Source organism: Dama dama, chromosome 19 (genome assembly GCF_033118175.1).
Source record: "Dama dama isolate Ldn47 chromosome 19, ASM3311817v1, whole genome shotgun sequence".
Classification (NCBI taxonomy): Eukaryota; Metazoa; Chordata; class Mammalia; order Artiodactyla; family Cervidae; genus Dama; species Dama dama.
This window is the reverse complement of record NC_083699.1, coordinates 12531290-12556999: the sequence shown is the minus strand read 5'-3', so window position 1 is coordinate 12556999 and position 25710 is coordinate 12531290. Positions and strand designations below refer to the sequence as shown.

The window sequence follows — 25710 nt, the reverse complement described above, 5'->3', positions numbered from 1 at the left end:
CTAAGGTATCAACTGTCAGTAACTGCTTTGCTCCTCACACGTTCCCTGGTGTTTCCAATGGCCTAACCTTAGAGATAGGAAACTGCTTCAAATATAAAGGTCTTTGACTCAAGAGAGAAATTTCCTTTTGTATTTGTTCCTCTCCTATTTCTGCTGGTAATTTGGTTACTGATGAGCTGTTTTTTCACACAGCTGCCTGAATATCACGTTATTCTATCCCTGGACCCCATGACCCAGAGACACGGACTTACAGTCTTTCTTTCTTCCTGGGTCATCTCACAGAGGTCCCATTTTCCGCTGTACTTGGAGGACACTCCGCCTGGGGCTAGCACTTTCTATTACTCTCACAATTTCACTAGGTAATCTGGCCTCACAAGTTTCTGTTTCAGTTTCCTAAGATAGGTTAGTCATCTGCCAATTTATGTTGCTATGAAGTAGGTAATCTAAATTCTATAATAACGGTAAATAAATGACAATACTTGTTCTTTCAGACTGCCTGTACCACAATGTTACTTTGCCAAAATTTTCTTCAATATGTTAATTATTGTGAAGTATTCTGTATATATTTATATATGACCAAATTGCAAAGGTTAAAATTAAAGAAAGGTGAAGACGTTGTGGCTTTCATCTCATTGCATAAGAATAATTTTTTCCAATTCCAACCTTAAGAGAATTTCTTTTTCTAAAATGAAACAATAATTAAAACTCTTTACTATGATAAAACATTTTTATTCAAAATATTTTCTAAAAACAGGAAATAAATATAACTTAAAAATTATAATGAGAAGGGTTAGGATACTAGAAAGAATTGAATGCATTAAAGAATGAGTAGAAAAGATAGGAAATGGAAAAGATGAGCTTGATCCATATATATTATCTAACAATATCAGATATCTAAATCTTAGCTATACAAAGGCCTGAGTGCCCAACAATACAGAATAGTTTAAGTAAATCATGGCCAATTTACGGTAAAAGTCTTAGGTAACCATTTAGAATGTTTTTGAAAAAGTAACATCATAGGTGGCTGTTCAAAATTATAGTTGGGAATTAAAATAAGCACAATATAAACTATATAGATGGTAAACTACTAATTTTTAAAAAGAAAAGTATGTGTTTATATGTTTACATATACATTAAACTATTAGGAATATATATACTAAAACATTAATACTAGTGTTTTGGGTTGGAATTATGGGTGATTTTATTTTCTTTCTTTGTACTTTTTTATGCTTTTCAAATATACTTCTTTGATAACCACAAATATATAAAAACTAATTTTTACTAATGACAGCTTTACTAAAAAACAAACGATTCCATTTTCCAAGTATAAAACAAAAAATAAATGGTACTCAACATTAAAAAATCACTATGAAAAAACAGATCTACAATGAAACTACAATTTTATTACTATGTTGATAATGTATTGCCTACATATACAATTCATAAACTGCCTGAAAGAACATCATATAAAATGTTTCTATTAAAAAAATTCTCACCAAGTCCTACTGGTACAGCTGCTATTTTAACTTTGAGAGGAAGAATGCCACTTTTTCTGATAACTTACATTCATTCATATTGATGAACTCTTGATTGACCTCTTCATCTCCAGTCTTGTTGTTCTTTGACTTTTTAATGACATGAGCTCGGTCATGGAGGTGATGACCAACAGCCATTTTTTCTAGTCCACTCTCAGAGTCTCTTAATGCTTTCCTGGTTTCCTTTACCTGTAAAAATGAAGAAAATAAAAATTAGTTTTTATTTATATAAACATAGAATATAAACTCCTCAGAACCTACTTACCTATGCAGGTAAGAACATAAATCTACTGCTCTAAAAATGACGGATACTTAGTTCCACTACCAACTGGTAGTAAAATTATGGTAATAATTCTCTGTTTCCTGACCTGCTTAAAATTAAAATGTCTAGGACAAATGTCTAGAACCAGTATAATTATTTTAAAAAAAAAGAATACATGTAAGGGCAATTAATTATTCAACAGTCATGAAATGACTTAAATATTGTTTTCATTTAAGTCATCCATTAGACAGGCAACCCCTAATTTTCTTTACTATAAGTACTAACGAATAAATGGAAAAGTGGCAACTCTCAAACCAAAATCTGTAGGAGTCAACTGTTTCAATCCCTACATGATAGTAAGTTGGTAATTTCTAGGTAAGGATGAAGACACACACCTCCTCCAATCCAATAATAGTATTCCTAGCCCTTTTTGCACAAGGAGATAGCTATGAAGATCAATAAGTGAAAAATTATAAACACCTACGTTTTATTAAAATGTTTCTGGAAAAAAAAAAACACCTACGTATCTAATATTAGAAAAGGAGATTTTAAAACTGTGGTATATTCATATTTTGGACATTATATAGAAGATAAAATCAAGAAACCAGAGCTACACATAGTAACTTGAACAAATCTCAGAAGCAATTACTGAGCAAAGTCTAGTTGCAGAGCAAAGTCACATATGCTAGGAAACCATTTATACAAAGTTTAGAAACCTGTAAAATGATTCACTATATTGTATATGGAGCATACATAAGTAATGAAATCATAAAAGCATGCATAAAAATGATAAGTTCCAGGCACAGGCATACCTCAGAGATAGTGCAGGATCCATTCTGGACCTCCACAATGAAGGAAATAGTGCAATAAAACATGTCACACAAATTTCTGGTTTTCCAGGGCATATAAAAGTAATGTTTATCCTATTCTGTTGTTACTAAGTTTGCAGTGGCATTATGTCTAAGAAGGCAATGTATACACCATAATATAAAAACACTTTATTGCTAAAAATCGCTAATTATCACCTGACAGCACAGGATTACCACAAACCTTCAGTTTGCAAAAAATGCAATTTATCTGTGAAGTGCAGTAAAGCGAAGACCAGTAAAATGAGGTATGCCTGTATAAGAAAATGGTTCTTTTTGGGGAGGGAGAAAGGGCAAAAGGACCAAGGAGGGAGGAGCATATTGGAAATTTTAACTGCATTTTTGCTTAAAAGAAAACAGAAGACAACTTAAATAGAGAAAAGCATTATGAGTTCACTAAACTGGATTAAAGAAATATGGGGTATTTATATTATTCTCTATGTCCTGTCTGTATACTTGAAATATGTTATGAGTTAAAAAATTCATTTACTTCAAATATAAACTAACTGTAGACATTTATTTCATGAAATAAAGACTTTAGTGTCTACTTCCCTTGTCAACAGGTAAAGGTAATAAACATCAATAGACACTGGAGATAAGAAAGGCACCTGGGGGCACATATGGAGGTAGGTGGGGGAGCAAGTGAGGGAAAGTGAAAGTGAAAGTCGCTCAGTCGTGTCCGACTCTTTGCGAACCCCTGGACTATATAGCCCATAGAATTCTCCAGGCCAGAATACTGGAGCGGGTAGCCTTTATATTACGGTGAGTACATTGCTTTTTCAGACATAATGCTATTGCAAACTTAACAACAGAACAGAATAAACATTACTTTTATATGCACTGGAAAACCAGAAATTCATGTGACCCATTTTATTGCACTGTTCCTTCACTGCAGAAGTCCAGAATGGATCCCACTACCAGTGGAGGAGACAAAGAGTGCCTTAAAATAAACTACTACAAAATAAATAAATAAGTAAATAAACAACTACAGTCAACTTTATTGCTTTTTCACACTTTGCGTTTTCTTCCTCCTCTCTTTTCCGCACCAGCACCAGGTCAAATTCTAATAGCTAAAGTTTGATACAGGTGATCTATTGTCCGTAACTTTATAAAGTTCCAAGAAAGTACTTACTCCTCCTGGAGCCCGACGGGTTTGTGTTGAGGCCTGGAAAACCTTTGGTGGTTCATCTCCTACTTTGGAATAAGTCATCACGGAGGAAGAACTAAATGAATGTCCATTTGGATCCATTGAAAGGTGACCCTGGAGGTAAATATAGATTGTATATCCAGTGAGTTCAGTCAAATATGAAGAACTAATGTCAGAAGATTCAAATAAGCAACAACACTAGCTCTAAGTTCTAGTAAAGATGGTGTATATGATCAGTATGATGTATCCAAATGGTACCCTCATGAAGGCCCTAACCTCCTTCCATTTTAGGTACCAATTCACACTCCTCTCGTAGGAATAATGAATAACAAGTGATTCACTTAGAATTCCTCACATCTTTGAGGTCAAAGACTTCAAGGCTTACGTTTATAGACGTTATGTCCTGAAGCATGTGATAATTTTATAGTCAGTGGTTAACTTTTGTGAGCAATTTTGCCAATGTTGAGCCATTTAACCATATGCCAAGAAGTTTTATACCTTCTGTGGGTACCAATGCTACACTTCTAATGTCCAAGATTTGGACATTATGAGATGATCCTTAGATTTCAAACTGGATGACCAAATTAATATGGTTGGTCTTCATACTGAATCAAGTTATTATTTTGATTATAATTAATGTTATGAGTGGAAAAGTAAGATTAGTACTAGTTTATAAGTATTCAGACTATATGACTCTAATCCAGTTTCTAAATATCATTCTTAAAATTTCTATTTGAATTATTTTTAAACACTAAAACTTAATAACTTAGATGCTATAATTTTTTTAAGTAGACAAGTTATACATAATAAAAAAATCTAAATTCATATAAAATGTTCATTTACAATAGTGACCTTCACCAGAATAAATATTTTTGAGGTTGAATTTTTTAGTTTGGAAATTTAAGTAATGCTATTTATCAAACTTGTAGATTATGAGATCATTTTGATAGGTTGCGATCAGGATTTTTAAAATATGAAATAAATAGAAAATATCAATAGACTCTGTAAACAGCATGATCTTTTTCTCATGAAACTTTCATTTCAGGTGTACAATATATACAGTACACAAGTAGGGTCATGATGTAAGATATATTTTTTAGTTTCTGGGGACCATGGTTAGAAAATGGTTGAAAGCCACTATAACACAGGGTGCCAATAATGGAAAACAACATTCTCATCCATCTTTTAGTACTTACAAAGTTTCTTTGTAATTCCTGCATACTGTTTCGCATATTTAACATCATTCGGTCCATTGCCTGAAAAGGGTTGACATCTGTATGCTACAGGACATTAGGAAGTATGTTATTAACTATAAATACAACATGAAAGAAGCAAATCCACCTTCCCCAAACAGCTGAATTTCTTTTTTTCCTTGACTTTTGCTGTTGGATCTCATGCAGTGATTAACCAAGCAAAGATAACGTAAGGACTACACAATGGAAGCGATTCGTTAAAGAAAAATTAGAAGCATACACACAATCCTAGGCAGCCAGCATATAAACGGTTAGGAAACTGTAACACTATAAACACATGCAGACATACATGTGTATATACCCACATGAATATCCATGCAAGAACAGATAAATATACACATACACATCATTCAATTTGCTCAAAACATAATTTGGTTGTTATTTAAATACTGAGTGGTATATTCTTGGGCTGGCACAGCTTTAGCATAGACTAGTCTTCAAATTTTTCCTTCTTACCTCTGTATATCCCACCAGGCAAATAAATAAAACCTGAGTGTAAGATAACAGTGTCATCTCCAGCAGGACCACGTGGCTAACAGAAGCTGACTCTGGAGAAGCCAGCCCTCCTTTCCATCAGCGTTAGCGTCAGTTGCTCAGTCGTGTCCAACTCTGCAACCCCATGGACTGTAGCCCGCCAGGCTCCTCCATCCATGGGATTTCCCAGGCAAAAGTACTGGAGTGGGTTGCCATTTCCTCCTCCAGGGGATCCTCCCACCCCAGGGATCAAACCCGGGTCTTCCGCATTGCAGGCAGACTCTTTATAGTCTGAGCCACCAGGGAAGCCTTTCCGTCAGAGTTGGCGCCAAGTGACGGAGGTTGATTTCATTCCACTAGCAGATCTCGGAATTGCTGCCTATCACTGATTGCTTGATAGGGCATACCCTTGAAGCGTGAGGTGTGCTCCTCTCCAAGAACAGTTAAAATTCCTCTGGAACAGTGGTTTCTTAGCCAAGAGTGGTTTGTACCCCAGGGGGACATTTTTCAATAATTACACTCATTTTTGTTTCTCACAGCTGAGGAGGGTGTATGCCTGGCATCCAGTGACAGGGGCAGGGATTCTGTTAGACATCCTACAAAGCACAAGAATGTAGGACAGCTCCCCACAACAAGTTATCCGGCCCAACATGAAAGTAGCACCATCGAGGCAGAGAAACACTGCTCTAGAAAAATCTCCTATTGGTTTTAGGTTTTATCACTGGAATGATCACCAGGAATCAAAAAGTTAAGCACACATTCTCGTGTGTGAGCCAAAGCATCGTCTGCTGTTAGAAGACGATGTTCTGGTTCCAGGACTCCCCACTCAAGCAGAAAGAGTCTTTGACTCCTACATGTAAGGCATCGTTAAGCAGTGCAGGTATTTCTGCCCTTCTGGAGGCTCTTTTGCCTTGTACCCTTCCGGGACTCAGTAAAGAACTATCAAAGGTCCATTTACGTCTCTGCCTTCTATTGGGTTTTTAATGCTAATGGCAACCCACTCTAGTAGTCTTGCCTGGAGAATTCCATGGACTGAGGCTACAGTCCATGGGGTTGCAAAGAGCTGGACACGACTGAGTGACTGACACGTTCACACACAACAGGAAATAGAAAAACCAAGTTCCTCTTCAGAGTCTGCACTGACCATTGTGGGCCTCCCCCATGGTTCAGGGACAAAGACTTTGCCTGCAATGCCGGAGACCCAGGTTCAATCCCTGGCTCAGGAAGATCCCCTGGAGAAGGGAACGCAAGCCACTCCAGTGTTCTCCTGGAGAGTCCCACGGACAGAAGAGCCTGGTGGGCTACAGTTCGCGGTACTGCAAAGAGCTGGACGCACCTGAGTGACTGTCATATCACTTCACATCTAACCACAGTACAGAACAACAAAGACACACTTAGGAAATATGACACATCTTTCCCTGATAACTCAGCTGACAAAGAATCCACCTGCAATGCAGGAGACCCCGGTCCCATCCTGGGTTGGGAAGATCTGCTGGAGAAGAGATAGGCTACCCACTCCCATATTCTTGGGCTTCCCTGGTGGCTCAGTTTGAAAAGAATCCACCTGCAATGCAGGAGGCCCTGGTTTGATCCCTGGGTTGGGAAGATCCCCTGGAGAAGGGAAAGGCTACCCACTCCACTGTTCTGGCCTGGAGAATTCCATGGACTGTATAGTCCATGGGGTCGCAAAGAGTCGGCCACAACTGAGCAACTTTCACACTCAGGATGCAAAGGACAGCAACAGAATTAATCTGCATTTCAGAGATTCAACACAATTCCAGAAATATTGTGAACTGTTTGTTTCAGCGTTACATTGAGAATCAATGCTGTTTAAGAGATAATTCAAGAGAGACTAAAAAGCTAGCCTAAGAAAAGTGAGGGGAAAAAAAATCACATGTTTTGGGTATATTTTGTCTCTTCTCAATTCACTGTCAGCCATTAAAAGATGTGTCTGTACTTGCTACGGGGGTGGCCCAACACCTTGACAAAAGGCGGGGGGTACAAATTAGAGCTGAGATTCCAGTGGGCTTCGGAAGCCTTCAGGAACTTTGTACAGGGGCTCTTCTCTCTGCCTGGAATGTTCTATCCTGACTCAGTATAGTTAGTTTCTTCTCATCATTCAAGTATCACCTCCTTAGAAGGGTTACCTGTCTAATCTCTGCTCCACCTGAACCTGTCCCTGGACCATTTGCCCATTTCGTCTCCTTCAAAGCACTTAGACTATCTGAATTATTTTGTTCTTTACTGTCTGTCCTCCTACTCTGTGCAAATAACCTCTGTCAAGGCAGGGCTATCTTCTCTGTCTTACTCATCACCATATTCCCAGTACTTTAGAAACAACTCCTGGTGCATATGAATAGTAAAGTCGCTCAGTCGTGTCCGACTCTTTGCGACCCCATGGACTATAGCCTACCACACTCCTCTGTCCATGGGATTTTCCAGGCAAGAGTACTGGAGGGGGCTGCCATTTCCTTCTCCAGAGGATCTTCCCGACCCAGGGGTTGAACCTGGGTCTCCCGCATTGTAGGCAGATGCCTTACTGTCTGAGCCGCCAGGGAAGCCCCCTGGTGCATAGGAGGGCTCAATAAATATTTGCTGAATGAATGAACTAACTATCTGTAGCTCAGTTCAAGCTCATATATCCAACTGCTTACTAGATAAATCAACCTGAACAGCCCACAGATGCCTCAACTGCAAAACACCCAGAACTGAAATGATCGTCTGAACACGCCCGCCCTCATCCTGGCACTGCCTCAATGCTCTGTTCCTAAGCTCAGTGGCATTTTCATCTACCTAATTCCTCAGGCCAGAAAAATAAGCATAAAACTTTTCTTCCCCTTCTCTACTGATCCAACAACCCAATGAATCGCCAAGTGCTATCCACTTGCTTATTTAACTCTCTGAAAAGAGGTTATTTCTCTTTATCACCACAGCTATTACTTGAGTAGAAGCTATCTATCACTCATACTTCTCAGAACACTTTGTCAGCCTCCTAGCCTCTCTGCCTCCACTCTGGCCCCTTCTAATATCTCTCTTCCCTGCAGGGACAATGCTTTTTCAAAAATAAGAATCTGATTCTCCTACTATTTTGACAAAAATTCATCAGTTGCTTCTCCTGCTCTTTTGTTAAAGTCCACAGTCCTTATCAGGGCGAAAAGAAGCCCCCCCTGGTACCCTCATCATCCTTCTCTATACCTGTTCTCCAACTCACACCCTAGGGCCAAATACCCAAATATCTTTGGGCTCCCTAGCCTCCTTTACACATGCTGTTTCCTCTGTGTTGATCTCTCTTCTCCCTTCCCAGCTTTTCCTGGCTAATTCCTATTTAATCCTTCAGGCTCAAGAAGTCTCTAACTGACCTCCACTCCACCAACCCAAAGGTCTGGGCTACAGGCTTTTTTCTATCTGTGTGCCCAAAGCACGCTGAACTTCCTGGATTACTCGACTGGTAAATCTGTGCTACAGCTGTTTTTTTCCCTTCATCGCTTGTCCCACTAAAAACACTAATCAGGAAGAACAAATGCTATAATTCAAATTTTAAGGTAAGAAACGGCTAAAGTCTAGCACAAGAGAATTCAAAAAACTTTTTCATGAGCGTATAGATGCATGCATAGAAAGTGCTCCAAGATGATGATGCTATTCTCTGCTACTCCCCAGACTGCATTTAGTCTATTAGAAATTAGCAGCAGAGAACCAGAGGACCAAAGACTCAGACAAAAACAGGGGTGGGAGAAAAAAGCTGGCTGCAGAGTACTTGGCCATGGGAAAGGAAAGCATGGCTGAGCTGACAACAGAGCCCTAGAGAAAGCCGTCAGTCTGAGCTGTTCCGGATGCGCTTGTCTATCCTCAGTTTGGTGTTTTTTCACTTTTTGAAAAGTCAGCATAAGCACGTGGAAGTCTCCAACTTTTAAACACAACTATGGGGATCCCTTTTGTAAATAAAGTGAATCGTCATCAACCAAAATGTACTTTTTCTTTTGGAAAACTGATTTTTTTATGTTGACGTGATGTACTCCACAAAACACAGGCCTAAATATTCTAAGACAAATTTAACACATGAAACAAGTTTTCAGTAACAAATGCTAAAAGCTGTTATGAAAGTGAGATGGCATGCCGATTCAATATGCTTGAGTTAATGAAAAATAAAATATTGTCAGAAAATATTGCTAAAATGGCTTGTGTCTTATGATACGAACCATGCCACCAAAACTGCCAAAAGGCACGAGAGAACTCATTGCCTGGAAAAAAAAATCCGGTTAATTTTGGTATGATATTTATTATACAACAATCTCTGAAAAAGAAAGTAATGCACTACATAATTACATAGTTCAGAGCTAACCAAATTACAAAACCGTTTAATCAAAAAGAGCTCAATATATATATTTAAAGTTATCTGCTTATTATTCATTGTAGAGCCTGACATGAGCCTAGAAGACAAACAAGGAGACCACATATCTCTTTTAAATAAGACTACTCTAGTATTTATTAAAGAGAAAGTAATTGCTATGGACTAAGACAAACATTTTTCAAAGAAAATGCAAATTCACACCAAAATTAACACACAAGGTATAATGATTAAGATTATATCATCTTTCTTTTGTTCAACAATTCCATATTTTTAAAAAATCATTTAATCTTGCCTGAAACCAATTAAAAATCAAAAGTATCTATATTTATAACACTTCAAAAGCTTCAAAGAGATATTGGTCAAAAAATTTAATGGATACTTCCTAAGAACTAATATAGAATAAGAAATACAGACTTCAGAAAGGATCATGCATATAGGTTTAAAAATATTTAGTCTTTGATAGGAAAAAGAATGTTAAGCATAACAGATGGAATAATAAAAATAAATTTTTAAATACATGTATAAATTAAAAACTTTCATTACTTGGAAATTTCAAATGCTGAAAATAAATTTTGAGTTTCTTGGTAAAAGGTATATACAAAATTATACCATCATTCAGTGATAATTTGCTCCCTGTGTAAGTTATGTCAAAAAACTAGAGAAAACTGTTTAAATTTTATAATAAATTAAAACAGTAATCTCCAAAGTGTATTTGTACATCAAGAAAATTCCTCATTCTGTTTCTTTTAACTGAAAGGAAAAACAGATTTTACATTGACTCTGGCACCATCTCTCAATCTGTCAGATGGTCATATGTTATATCTTGAATTATAAACTGCCTAATGAAATAAACTTACAGATTAAATGATCTAGTTTTAAACAAAACTGACCCCAAATGGACAACTGGCTTAAAAACATCCCAATAAAGAAATCATGAACTGAAGAAAAAGCTAATAGTACAAAGAAATGGCATAGTTGATGCTTTTCCTACTCTTGTAGGAATCTCTATTTTCCCTCATAATAGGGCTGATAACGATGACAAATGCCAAGAAATGGGTGAAAAATAAAGAAAAAGGTTATCAAGTGTATATTTGAAATATAAATTTTCATCCACTATGCTTAAAAGCATTAGCATATGGCTCACTACTTAATCAAAATACTCATTTTAAAATTTATAACTTCACAAAGAGAAAAAAAAGCTCTGTGTAAACTAGTATTAAAAAGTTCAAATAGAATAGCTAGCATGCTCAAAAAGCCTGCTCTTTACTTAGCTGTGCTGTTTTCAAACTAGGCAGCTGATTTGTCCATCTGCTATAGTCAACTTCTAATTTTTATTCCTACTTTTATATGACTTAGAAATGTCAAGTTGGGATAGAGGTCTTTTGTTGTTACTGTTGTTTGTCTGTTTTTGTTTTCTTTTAATTAATGTGTTTAGTTTTGCTTTGACATAAGTCTTTCATACTGAGACATAAACATGTCAAATGTATCACACGCTAGGGGAAAAAAGGAGAGTCATATCTCAGCAGTATAACTCATTCAGAGGAAAAGAAGAGTTTTGGTTAAAAAAGAGCTGAATGTTCCTTGGAAAACCTACTGTAACCAGATAAAATTCCTATATTTAAAAATTACTTCTGCCCTTCAACTGCCCTAGGGCAGTGCTCGGGACTCTTGGTTAGCAAAGAGTTTTCATAGCTTGAACAAGAAAAAAAAACAACTCACTGGTGTTAGCTTTCTAAGATAGGTGATACAACACAATGCAATTGAATATATTATACATACCACTTGATTTTAGATGGGAGAGGCAAGTAAATACTACCTAGCAGTATTTACTATATAAAATACCATGAAACTCATTTTATGAAATGGTTTGGTCTAAATCTGATATAGTAAAATCACCATTTACTTTCTATTTAATAGGTAGGTGAGGACCACCATTTCTCTTGGGAAAATGCTGAAAGAGATTACTATTAAATTTAAAAAAAAAAGATGATAGGTTCACCTGTAAGTGATTAGTGACCTTTACTCAGTGTTGATTTTTTTAAAAAAGCTAAAAGCTTTACACTCTCTTTGAATATTATCATACCCTTCACTAAGGTAGCCAAAAGCTACATGTGGCTATTTAAAATTAATTTTAGATAATTAGAATTAAAAATTCAGTTCCTCAGTGGCACTAGGCACATTTCAAAGTCTTGATAGTCATATGTAGCTAACCATACTGGACAGGGTGGATTCAGAACATTTAAATCGTCCAGAGCATTCTATTGGATAATGCTACACACAGATTTTAGCCTACACCTATGGTTCATCATCTTCAGTTCATTCCCTCAGTCATGTTCAACTCTGGAATCCCATGGACTGCAGAACACCAGGCTTCCCTGTCCATCACCAACTCCTGGAGCTTGCTCAAACTCATGTCCATCGAGTCGGTGAAGCCATCCAACCATCTCATTCTTTGTCGTCCTCTTCTCCTCCCGCCTTCAGTCTTTACCAGGATCAGGGTCTTTTCCAATGAAGCCAGTCCTTCACATCAAGTGGCCAAAGTATTGGAGTTTCAGTTTCAGCATCAGTCCTTCCAATGAATATTCAGGGTTGATTTCCTTTAGGATTGACTGGTTTGATCTCCTTGCAGTCCAAGGGACCTCAAAAGTCTTCACCAACATCACAGTTCGAAAGCATCAATTCTTTGATGCTCAGCTTTCTTTATAGTCCAATTCTCACATCCGTACATGACTACTGGAAAAACCACAGCTTTGACTAAACAGACTTTTGCTGGCAAAGTTATGTCTCCGCTTTTTAATATGCTGTCTGGGTTGGTCACAGCTTTTCTTCCAAGGAGCAAGCGTCTTTTAATTTCATGACTTCAGTGATTTTGGAGCCCCAAAAAACAAAGCCTCTCACTGTTTCCATTGTTTCCCCATCTATTTGCCATGAAGTGATGGGACCAGATGCCATGATCTTAGTTTTCTAAATGTTGAGTTTTAAGCCAACTTTTTCACTCTTCTCTTCCACTTTCATCAAGAGGCTCTTTAGTTCTTCTTCACTTTCTGCCATAGGGGCGGTGTCATCTGAGTATTGGAGGTTATTGATATTTCTTGATTCCAGCTTATGCTTCATCCAGCTTGGCATTTGCTTGATATACTCTGCATTTAAGTTAAATAAGCAGGATGACAATATACAACCTTGACTTACTCCTTTTCCCATATGGAACCAGTCTGTTGTTCCATGTCCAGTTCTAACTGTTGCTTCCTGACTTGCATACAGGTTTCGCAGGAGGCAGGTAAGGTGATCTGGTATTCCCATCTCTTTAAGAATTTTCCACAGTTTGTTGTGATCCACACAAAGGTTTTGGTGTAGTCGATAAAGCAGAAATAGATGTTTTTCTGGAACTCTCTTGCTTTTTCAATGATCCAAGGGATGTTGGCAATTTGATCTCTGGTTCCTCTGCCTTTTCTAAATCCAGCTTGAACATCTGGAAGTTCTCGGTTCACATACCGTTGAAGCCTGGCTTGGAGAATTTTGAGCATTACTTGCTAGCGGGTGAGATGAGTGAAACTGTGCAGTATTTTGAACATTCTTTGGCATTGCCTTTCTTTGGGACTGGAGTGAAAACTGATTTTTTCCAGTCCTGTGGCCACTGCTGAGTTTTCCAAATTTGCTGGACTATTGAGTGCAGCACTTTCACAGCATCATCTGTTAAGATTTGAAATAGCTCAACTGGAATTCCATCACCTCCACTAACTTTGTTCATAGTGATGCTTCCTAAGGCCCACTTGACTTGACACTCCAGGATGTTTGGTTCTGGGTGAGTGCTCACACCATCGGGATTATCTGGGTCATGAAGATCTTTTTTGTATAGTTCTTCTGTGTATTCTTGCCACCTCTTCTTAATATCTTCAGCTTGTTAGGTACATACCATTTCTGTCCTTTATTGTGCCCATCTTTGCATGAAATGTTCCCTTGGTATCTCTGATTTTCTTGAAGAGATCTCTAGTCTCTCATTCTATTGTTTTCCTCTATTTCTTTGCACTGATCATTGAGGAAGGCTTTCTTATCTCTCCGTGTTATTCTTTGGAACTCTGCATTCCAATGGGTATATCATTTTTGTTTTTCCATTTATTTTTATTAGTTGGAGGCTAATTACAATATTGTAGTGGTTTTTGTCATACATTGACATGAATCAGCCACGGATTTACATGTATTCCCCATCCCGATCCCCCCTCCCACCTCCCTCTCCATCCGATTCCTCTGGGTCTTCCCAGTGCACCAGGCCTGAACACTTGTCTCATGCATCCAGCCTGGGCTGGTGATCTGTTTCACCATAGATAACATACATGTTTCGATGCTATTCTCTCGAAACATTCCACCCTCACCTTCTCCCACAGAGTCCAAAAGTCTGTTCTGTACATCTGTGTCTCTTTTTCTGTTTTGCCTATAGCGTTATCATTACCATCTTTCTAAATTCCATATATATGCGTTAGTATACTGTATTGGTCTTTATCTTTCTGGCTTACTTCACTCTGTATAATGGGCTCCAGTTTGATCCATCTCATTAGAACTGATTCAAATGAATTCTTTTTAATGGCTGAGTAATATTCCATGGTGTATATGTACCACAGCTTCCTTATCCATTCATCTGCTGATGGGCATCTAGGTTGTTTCCATGTCCTGGCTATTATAAACAGTGCTGCGATGAACATTGGGGTACACGTGTCTCTTTCGGATCTGGTTTCCTCGGTGTGTATGCCCAGAAGTGGGATTGCTGGGTCATATGGCAGTTCTATTTCCAGTTTTTTAAGAAATCTCCACACTGTTTTCCATAGCGGCTGTACTAGCTTGCATTCCCACCAACAGTGTAAGAGGGTTCCCTTTTCTCCACACCCTCTCCAGCATTTATTACTTGTAGACTTTTGGATAGCAGCCATCCTGACTGGCGTGTAATGGTACCTCACTGTGGTTTTGATTTGCATTTCTCTGATGATGATTGATGTTGAGCATCTTTTCATGTGTTTGTTGGCCATCTGTATGTCTTCTTTGGAGAAATGTCTGTTTAGTTCTTTGGCCCATTTTTTGATTGGGTCATTTATTTTTCTAGAATTGAGCTGCAGGAGTTGCTTGTATATTTTTGAGATGAATCCTTTGTCTGTTGCTTCATTTGCTATTATTTTCTCCCAATCTGAGGGCTGTCTTTTCACCTTGCTTATAGTTTCCTTTGTTGTGCAAAAGCTTTTAAGTTTAATTAAGTCCCATTTGTTTATTTTTGCTTTTATTTCCAATATTCTGGGAGGTGGGTCATAGAGGATCCTGCTGTGACTTATGTTGGAGAGTGTTTTGCCTATGTTCTCCTCTAGGAGTTTTATAGTTTCTGGTCTTACATTTAGATCTTTAATCCATTTTGAGTTTATTTTTGTGTATGGTGTTAGAAAGCATTCTAGTTTCATTCTCTTACAAGTGGTTGACCAGTTTTCCCAGCACCACTTGTTAAAAAGGTTGTCTTTTTTCCATTGTATATTCTTGCCTCCTTTGTCGAAGATAAGGTATCCATAGGTTCGTCGATTTATCTCTGGGCTTTCTATTCTGTTCCATTGATCTATATTTCTGTCTTTGTGCCAGTACCATACTGTCTTGATGACTGTGGCTTTGTAGTAGAGTCTGAAGTCGGGCAGGTTGATTCCTCCAGTTCCATTCTTCTTTCTCAAGATTACTTTGGCTATTCGAGGTTTTTTGTATTTCCATACAAATTGTGAAATTCTTTGGTCTAGTTCTGTGAAAAATACCGTTGGTAGCTTGATAGGGATTGCATTGAATCTATACACTGCTTTGGGTAGAATAGCCATTTTGACAATATTGATTTTTCCAATCCATGAACACGGTATGTTTCTCCATCTGTTTGTGTCCTCTTTGATTTCTTTCATCAGTGTTTTATAGTTTTCTATGTATAGGTCTTTTGTTTCTTTAGGTAGATATACTCCTAAGTATTTTATTCTTTTTGTTGCAATGGTGAATGGTATTGTTTCCTTAATTTCCCTTTCTGTTTTTTCATTGTTAGTATATAGGAATGCAAGGGATTTCTGTGTGTTAATTTTATATCCTGCAACTTTACTATATTCATTGATTAGCTCTAGTAATTTTCTGGAAGAGTCTTTAGGGTTTTCTATGTAGAGGATCATGTCATCTGCAAACAGTGAGAGTTTCACTTCTTTTCCTATCTGGATTCCTTTTACTTCTTTTTCTGCTCTGATTGCTGTGGCCAAAACTTCCAACACTATGTTGAATAGTAGTGGTGAGAGTGGGCAACCTTGTCTTGTTCCTGACTTCAGGGGAAATGCTTTCAATTTTTCACCATTGAGGGTGATGCTTGCTGTGGGTTTGTCATATATAGCTTTTATTATGTTGAGGTATGTTCCTTCTATTCCTGCTTTTTGGAGAGTTTTAATTAAACATTCAGATTCTTTAAGCACAGATACTCAGGGAAAAAAACATTTCTTCTTCTAATGGATAACCAGCAGAGTTACAGCTTAGGCCTCCTCACTAAGAACTTTACGGTTGAATTATAAACAGACGTCCTTTCTGTGCCAACAAGGGAATAAAATCGTCACCTCCCACTTTTTGCACAAAGGCTACAAGCAGCTCATTTATGCATGCAAATATTAACACAAAGCACTATGTACAGCCCTACTCCTTCTTTGCTATGGTTATAACAGATATATAAAATACTTCAGTGCTCCTGTGAAAGATAAAATTTCAGAATGTCATATTTGATTTTTCTGCTCTCTTTGACAGTTCTTTCCTTTGGGCTTAATTTTAGACTTTTATGGAAATTTATAGCCCTAAAACTAAAAAATAAACATAATGACCACATTAACAAATTTAAAAATAATTGGAATGAAACTAATATATATATTGGAATAATGTGTATGTGAAAAAGAATATGAAGATTACTTTCATTTAAATGGCAAATGTAAGTTTATCCATCAAACTTCTTAGGAGTATTTGAATCATTTTGCTCTATTTAACAACAAGATTATTGCAAATAGAAAATATAAAAGTCCTGGAAGTTTCCCAATTGACCACTTCAAAATGTTTATTGAGAGTAGCATGCGAACATATCCATTACCGTATGTGAAACAGACAGCCAGTGGGGATTTGCCTATGACTCAGGGAGCTCAATCTGGGGCTCTGACAACCTAGAGGGGTGGGATGGGGTGGGAAGAGGGAGACAGCGCCACGAGGGAGGGGATGACATAGGTATACCTATGGCTGATTCATGTTGATGTATGGCAGAAACCAACACAATATTATAAAGCAATTATCCTCCAATTAAAAAGAAATACGTTAAAAAATGTTTACTGAGGTCCAAAGCTCTACATTTGAACTGCAGAGATTTATTTTTTAGAAACTCCTGTGGATTTGTTGTTCTAGAACTGCCATTTTTGAGGCTGAAAAAGTAACACAAATAAGCAGAAAAGAAAACAGCTAAGGTATATAAATATCTTGAGTTTTTTGTTGTTTGTTTGTTTGTAACCTTTTAATTTTGCTCTCAGACAAGACTTCTGAATATTTGTTGTAGTTCTACAAGTCTTTTGAATAACATTTAAATTAACTTTTAAAAGTTAATCTAAGTTTTGAAGGTCCAAGGTAGCCAAGGAGTAGATTGGGTTTTCCTGGTCCAGTAGATAAAAAGCATTATACTACAGTTTTGGATGCTATTTTAAAGAAGAAAAAGTGTTGCATGCAAGGATATTTCCATGCCTGTCCTAATTTAAGACATGGGAGTAAATGATAAGGTGAGAAAAACCTTCCTTCCATGGTTCACATGGAAAACAATGTCTTCAGTTTGGCTTATAACATATAACCCTATGGTGCTAAAAGTTTTGGTATCACAGTGCAATTCTATACAGTTAACACTTCATTGTCAAAGAATTCTGCTTTTCAACAGGTCCTTCCCTGTGTATAAGGGTTATTTCTATAACATTAATCCTATCCTATTATCAGAGATAAACTCTTCTGTAATACTTTTCTTCACTATCTTTAAAATAAAGAACTTACAGTCAAGGAATTTTCTTCATCCTCACGTCCCACATGGTTACGAGCTCTTCCTCTCCTATCAGAGATGCTGAGCATGTCTCTTCCAAAAGGTTCAGAAAAACTTCTCATCATCTGTCGCATACTTTCTCGGTGTGCGATGAAAGAATCACTATTGAAAATACATGCAATCATGTAAGTGTAAATGTTGGAATTTAATAAGTAGGCAGCTTAACACTGCAAAGAATGATCTGGGGCTAATATGCTTGTTAAAGAGACAAAAGGAGTTAAAAAAGCATTTTTGAAAATGCAAAGCACTTTGATACTTTATAAAGTAAGGTCATAATTGCTGGATATTGGATGTTTTTACATTTTAAAATGAGAGTTTTCTCACTTTTCAAAGTCTTATAGTGCATGTGTAAATATGGAAAATTGAAATGGGGGAAAACTTCTACAATTAAATCCAATGTAAATGTTCAGTTCAAACTGTATAAATGTATTTTTTCTCCATAATAGTAATAAAGCTTATTTTTTGGCAACTCTCACTCAAATGTAAAATAAAGTACACCAATATATTTCTGTGTGGAGAAGGAAATGGCAATGCACTCCAGTATTCTTGCTGGAAAATCCCATGGACAGAGGAGCCTGGTGGGCTCCAGTCCATGGTGTTGCAGAGAGTCGGACATGACTGAGTACTAATTTATCTTTGTGAAAACCCTAAAGCTAGTCAGATTTTGGTATTCATGGTAAGATGTTACTAAGTTTTGTTTCAATAAATACATTTCCTAATTGTTTTTAGTAAAGTATCAGTTTTAATTATATGCTAAGACACAACTTTGCTCCAAAAATATGTAGTTCTGAAGTCTTACTGCCTTAATTCAACTTGAACATAATTTCTGAAAATTGAATGTAGAAATCTGTTATGTAGAATGTTTCAAATGATTATATCGATTTTACTATAAATGGTGTAAAGGTGAGTGTTTTTAACTCATCTAAAGGATTTCCAGCAATTATAATCTATTCTCAACAAATAAATCTAATAGGAGGGCTGTTTATGAGAGTATTTCCTGACCATTTTGTTTCTTCAAATCTGTTTATTCCTGTGCAGTATCAATTGTTCTAAAGGAAGCTGGTTAAGTAGAAAAAGAAATATATTTACAAATGATAAATAGCAGCTTCTCTGCATACCCGACCAACACAATAACTTTTAACCACCTCTGCAGTAGGACCAGTGCTAGTCTGGATGATAGATCCATGTACTAAAAAACTGTAACAAGTCAGTAATCTTACTTCTTCATTTGCTCTCTTGCTGTCCTTCTCTTGTCCTTTATATACTCATCCACTTGGGGACATTTCCCTACTTTTCCACCTCCCTCCTGCTGACAAATTTTACACAAAGTCATCAAAGGAAAGGGCTCCCCAGTGTGTGCAGGCTGAGCATGCTCTCAGTGCAGCAGAAGACAAAAATTTCAGCAGGAGTCCAAAAATTAAGCTGCTCTCAACCAAATAAGTAACATTCGGTATGTAACTACAGATATACGCTTGCCCTAAATTCACTTAGGAAAAATAATAAAATGAAGACACTAGAGCATTTAGGTTTACTTAGAGATTACTCATATTTCATTCTTTCTAGCTAAAAGCAGACTCTAATATATTTAGGAATGATCAAGGAAAAATATTACACATACAATGCAGAAAAATGCCATAAGATTATCCTCCCATGAATTCTTATAGGATAAAGTTTTGGATCTGTTTTACTGATAGGAGTGATGGGCATGGGAAATGTAACAGATTACTGTTCTTAGATTTGCCACTTGTTAAAAAGTTTGATAATCACTATTTCAGCAGAATTATAGACAACTAGCATTATGAGGAAGTTGTGACAATTTAAAAATTTAATAGATCAATGGCACCCAGTGAGACTAGTGGGCAGAAAGAGAATTGCTTTATGCTTTCCCAAATAAAGACCTGAAGTCCAAAAGTTAGTTTACAATTAAGGAATCAGAAATTGGTGTATGTTATCTTCCCAGTTTTTACTTAAAGGTACAGAGCTTCAAGTAGTTCTGAGACCAATAAGTGAGTTGTCTAAGAAATAATTCCTAGTTTTTAATCTCAAAACCAGATTATTTCGAAGTGTTTCATATCCAGATGATACTCAATGCCAAGTGATAGCAAGAAACTGGAATTATTGTTAATCTTGTTAGATGTAAATATGGCATTGTGGTGATGAGAGTATTTTTCAGAGATGTATTTGGAAAAACATATGAGTGAAACACAAGAACTCTGGAATTTGTTTTAAAACACTTTAAAGACAGCAGCAGCAATAGAGATGGGTAAAGCAGGTGTATATTTTGAAATTCTGATTAAGGGGTACACCCAGTACTATACCCTTACACTTTTGTAGTATACATTCAAAGTGTGTCATGATAAAAATCTTTGAAGAATAAGAAAGAAATAGAACTATGTGGAATTAAACAATTTTATACTACTTGATGTTTCAAAATGGATGATTCAAAAGAGTCTCCTTTTGCTGAGATCTCTATACTCACTGGACATTCAGAGTTTAGGATATGGGTACAAGGATGGGGATATTAAACTATTCATTCTTTAAAATGCAGATACTTAAAAAAACACTCAGCGTTCCCTTTAGATATGTGGATGAGATTCAAGTTCAACAAGGAAAGATATTTCAGGGAATACTAGTTTTGGTCAGTAAATAGATGAGAATTAAACAACTATTACTTTTCTATAGAAACATAACATTTAATAAGATTTATTTTTCTAATTGGGCTAAAAATTCAGCACTAAATATACTCATTAAATGGTGTTCAAACAAACAAACAAACAAACAAAAATGGTGTCCAGGTTTCTCTTTATTCAAGTAGGAGTAGGTATATTTGTACATAGAACAAATGTCAAAAAACATCTTTTTCTTTTTGTTGACACACAAAAAAAGGCTGCTTAAAAAAATGGGTTCACAGTCTGGTTTTTGCACCTGTCTGGACCATTTGGGAAGAAATCTAGCTGGATCCTGAAGTGAGTTCAACTTATGTTCACCCAAAACAGCAGGTGCTTAGAAATAAGACTTTTAAGATTTCTCCTGCTCAAGCTTGAATTTTTTTTAATAAAGGGTAAATCTCTAATGGAAGCAAGGAGTTGTTTTAAAACTTTAAAAATTAACTTTGCATAGTTTTCTTTCTCAGGTAAGAAGAGTTTTTACTTGTTTCTACTTACTCATATTGTTCTCTTGAAAATTAGTTTCATTCTTCTAGGAAAATATACTGGAAATATGATGACACTTTGCAAAGCTATTAATAGGAACAAGTCATATCATGTATATAAACTAAATTAGTAATTTGAAATATGATTAAATATTTATATGAAAAATATTCTTTGCATACCTGTTAAGTTAGTGAAGTTTGAAAGTTGCTCAGTTGTGTCTGATTCTTTGCAACAGCATGGACTGTACAGTCCATGGAATTCTCCAGACCAGAATACTGGAGTGGGTAGCCATTCCCTTCTCTAGGGGATCTTCCCAACCCAGGAATCAAACCTAGGTCTCCCACATTGCAGGCAGATTCTTTATAAGCTGAGCCACCAGGGAAGCTCTTGCATATTTACAGGATGCAATATTTTGCAGAAACTAAATTCAAGCTTGAAAGAATATCTAAAGACTAGGAAAATGCTTATGGTATATATTAAGGAAAATAATTTATTTATAACCATAAAATTTGGTTCTAATTTTGAAGAAAAAAAATCCATATATGGGAAATAGAAACAAAATAATGATAGTAACCAAAATCTAAAAGACACTTAAACGACGCTTGCTCCTTGGAAGAAAAGTTATGACCAACCTAGACAGCATATTAAAAAGCAGAGACATTACTTTGCCAACAAAGGTCTGTTTAGTCAAGGGTATGGTTTTTCCAGTAGTCATGTATGGAGGTGAGAGCTGGACTATAAAGAAAGCTGAGCGCTAAAGAATTGATGCTTTTGAACTGTGGTGTTGGAGAAGACATTTGAGGTCCCTTGGACTGCAAGGAGATCAAACTAGTCAATCCTAAAGGAAATCAGTCCTGAATATTCATTGGAAGGACTCATGCTGAAGCTGAAACTCCAATACTTTGGCCACCTGTTGTGAAGAACTGACTCATTTGAAAAGACCCTGATGCTGGGAAAGATTGAAGGTGGGAGGAGATGGGGATGACAGAGGATAAGATGGTTGGATGGCATCACCAACTCAATGGAGATGAGTTTGAGTAAGCTCCCAGAGTCGGTGATGGACAGGAAAGCCTGGTGTGCTGCAGTCCACGGGGTCGTAGAGTCGGACATGACTGAGTGACTGAACTGACTGACTGAACCAAAATCTTGGGTTGCGTAAGTCCCTTAATGAAATTTTCAGTATTCAGATTTTCCATGAGAATGAATTTTCATTTAAGTAAGGAAAAATTTACTTATACTACTATGATGACTATATGGCCTCTTTCAGGATTACTGACACAAACCACAATCAAACAGAATGAAATTTGGCACTAAACAGGTCCACAGAGAAAACCACAGTAGAGGGCTAGAAAACAAATTGTGCTCCATGTTCCCTTGTAAAATCCATAAATAAATATGTGTGTCTACATTTAAAAAAAGGTAAAGATAAGATGATTAAAAACAAACAAATAAACCCAACTCTGCATGCCAGGAAGTGCTAGCTTTTAACCTTTGTATTTTTAACCAAATTACAAGTATTATTTATTTGAAAAGGTGTATGCGAATATATACTGTGAGGCAATTTTCACTGAAACAACTTCAGCTCTGAAACATATAAGGAAACCCCCCAAAGTCCCAAGCATACAATAAAACACTAAACTTTATCACTTTTAAAATTTCTCTTTAATTTTCTCATGAATGTAACATGCTGTTATAGAAAGGTAAACATTAAAAACGAATATACTTGGATTCAAAACTAGATTTTGTTTTTTACTCAAAGCTCTAAAGTGTTTGACAATTTGATACCATATTTTACTAGCCTCAATTTACTTAATAATTCTAATTTTATATTCAAGAAGTATATACTTTTTGTCTGCCCACTTTTGATTAATTAAGTAAATTTGGAGAGTGTGCTTATGATTGATAGCCTTGATTCCGAATTAGTGAATTATTTAGAAAATGGTAGTGTTTAAACTGGGTTTCCCAGTGGCTCAGTGGTAAAAGAATCTGCCACAATGCAGGAAATGTGGGTTGGATTCCTGGGTCAGGAAGGTCCTCTGGAGAAGAAAAGGACAACCCACTCCAGGATTCTTGCCTGAATATCCCGTGGACAGTGTTTAAATTAGAAAGTGCCAACATCAACAATGGCACCTACTGAAAGCAAATACAAATCATCCTCCACTTATGATGGGGTTGTGTGTGTACGAAGTCGCGTCAGTCGTGTTGGACTGTTTGTGACCCCGTGGAGTGTATCCTGCCAGGCTCCTCTGGTTCATGGGATTCTCCAGGCAAGACTACTAGAGTGGGTTGCCGTTTCCTTCTCCAGGGCATATTTCCAACCCAGGGATCCAACCCTCCTCTCTTATGTCTCCTGTGTTGGCAGGTAGTTTCTCACCACTAGCGCCACCTGGGAAGCTGTAATGGGGTTAGTTAGTTAGTTAAGTCGCTCAGTCGTGTCCGACTCTTTGTGACCCCGTCCACAGGGCCACCCCACCACGCTCCTCCGTCCATGGGATTCTCCAGGCAAGAATACTGGAGTGGGTTGCCATTTCCTTCTCCAGGGGATCTTCCCAACGCAGGGATCGAACCCAGGTCTCCCACATTGCTGGTAGATGCTTTAACCTCTGAGCCACCTGGGAAGCCTACATCCTCATAAATCTATCAGAAGTTGAAAACAACCCTGTCGAAATGCATTTAATACATCTGAGCTATGAAACATCATAGCTTAGTCTAGTGTACCTTAAACCTTAAATGTGCTCAGAACACTTATATTCGCCTGCAGTTGGGCAAAACTATCCAACACAAAGCCTATTTTGTAATAAAGTATTGAATTCCTCATGTAATTTATTGAATACTGTACTAAAAGTGAAAAACCAAATGCCTGTAAGTGTATGGGTTGTCCACTGTCATGATCTCGTGGCTGACAAACCTGAGGCTTGCTACCCCTGCTCCTGCGTACCTTTTGAAAAAGTATTGTATCACATGTCACGAGCCAGGGAAAAGATTAACACTCAAAATTGAAAGTATGGTTTGTATTTAATGTGTATTGTTTTCACACCATCGTCAAGTTGAAAAATGTTAAGTGGAACCACTGTAAATTGTGGACCAGACGTAATCACTTTCAGAGATCCAACAATCAACTATACCATATTAACTATAAGACAGAGAGTAAAAGACACTAGATTGTCATTAAATAGTATCTCTTGAACATTTTCTACATGTCAGACATTAAAATAGCCACCAGGCAACCCAATGACCAGACGCATAATGTGAGCAATAGGGATAATAATTATATAAAAGATACAGGGCATGGAACCCCGTCTGTGTTCCTTAAGATCAGTGGATGATTTAATAATGACTCTGTCACCTTTATCAATTCCTTATGCTTGACATATTAAGTAATGGATACTCATTTTGTTTGGGGTTCGGGTAAAAGGGGTGAGTCAAATGAAATAAATATTTGAAATTTACTTGAAAATTTACTTGAAAATAAATTTTACTTTTTTATTTGAAATAAATATAAACTTACATTCTCTTTCTTATCTCCCCTAATTATTTTTACTCTCTATATTACCAGTTGTGGAGCAAAGAAATAAGTCAGTTTTATAAAGTTAATTTTATCCCAAATCTCTATGATATGGCTGCCTGGATTTGAAGACGGCTATAGAGAATGACGACTGAAAAACCTGCAGCCATGTAATTGATGGTCCTGTCCATCCTAAGTGCAGGGGAAGAGTGTTCTTTGCTGTATGCCTACTATTTGTGTTCTGTTACTATTTCTGACCCTGCCTCTTGGGTTCACTGCCTTTGCTCAGAAAGAGGCATCCAAGAGTTTAAATTACACTTTTGCTAGATGTTTTAAAGGAAGTACTAATCATACATTAGTTTAGTTAGGGCCATTTGCTCTTTTGATACCATCAAGACAACTCAAAAGTTGTCATAATCTTCTTAACTGCTGCCCATTGTACTGAGGTCACAATTACATAAGAACCACTTCAACAGCTCAACTAAACTATGGATATATTTAGTCCCTACTCTCACAGGCTTTTAAAAGAGCAAATTATAATACAAACTTTGAAATTTGTTAAAATGACATTGTTCATAAATGTCACAACTGCTCCTAAACACATTAACTAAAACAACGTGATAAATTTACCTGAGCCCACACACTCCTTGGCTTCCCTGGTGGCTTAGATGGTAAAGAACATGCCTGCAATGCAGGAGACCTGGGTTTGATCTCTGGGTGGGGAAGATACCCTGGAGAAGGGAATGGCTACCCACTCCAGTATTCTTGCCTGGAGAATTCCATGGACAGAGGAGCTTGGTGGGGCTATAGTCTGTGAGGTTGCAAAGAGTTGGACATGACTGAGTGACTAACATTATACACCCCTTAATTATAATGAATAACCTTTAGAATAAAATATAAATAATTCTGTTTTTAAAATATTAATAATTTCATCTTTTCTACTGTTAATTTTCTCTCAGTTGTTACCTCTATGTTATTTGGTTTTAATATAGTACTATTACATTTAAGCCAAAATAATATTTTCTTTTAAAAACAAATCGATGTAGCAAACTGGTAACATTTCAACCTTTTAAACA

The 25710-nt window shown here is 36.8% G+C and overlaps 1 protein-coding gene across 3 annotated transcripts in view; it reads right to left on the bottom strand.

The window, feature by feature from the left end:
* The window catches only part of MLF1 (myeloid leukemia factor 1), a 30163-nt gene that overhangs the window by 3262 nt on the left and 1191 nt on the right, over positions 1 to 25710 (bottom strand). For 2 of the 3 annotated variants that reach the window (XM_061168214.1, XM_061168215.1), the window contains exons 2-5: positions 17932 to 18079; positions 5007 to 5090; positions 3796 to 3924; positions 1565 to 1724 (exon numbers count right to left, since the gene is read on the bottom strand). In XM_061168214.1, coding sequence (XP_061024197.1) covers positions 1565 to 1724; positions 3796 to 3924; positions 5007 to 5090; positions 17932 to 18079 — 521 coding nt within the window. Of the gene's footprint in view, positions 1 to 1564; positions 1725 to 3795; positions 3925 to 5006; positions 5091 to 9733; positions 9776 to 17931; positions 18080 to 25710 lie in introns of all 3 variants that reach the window. The other variant, XM_061168213.1, reaches the window with a different exon arrangement.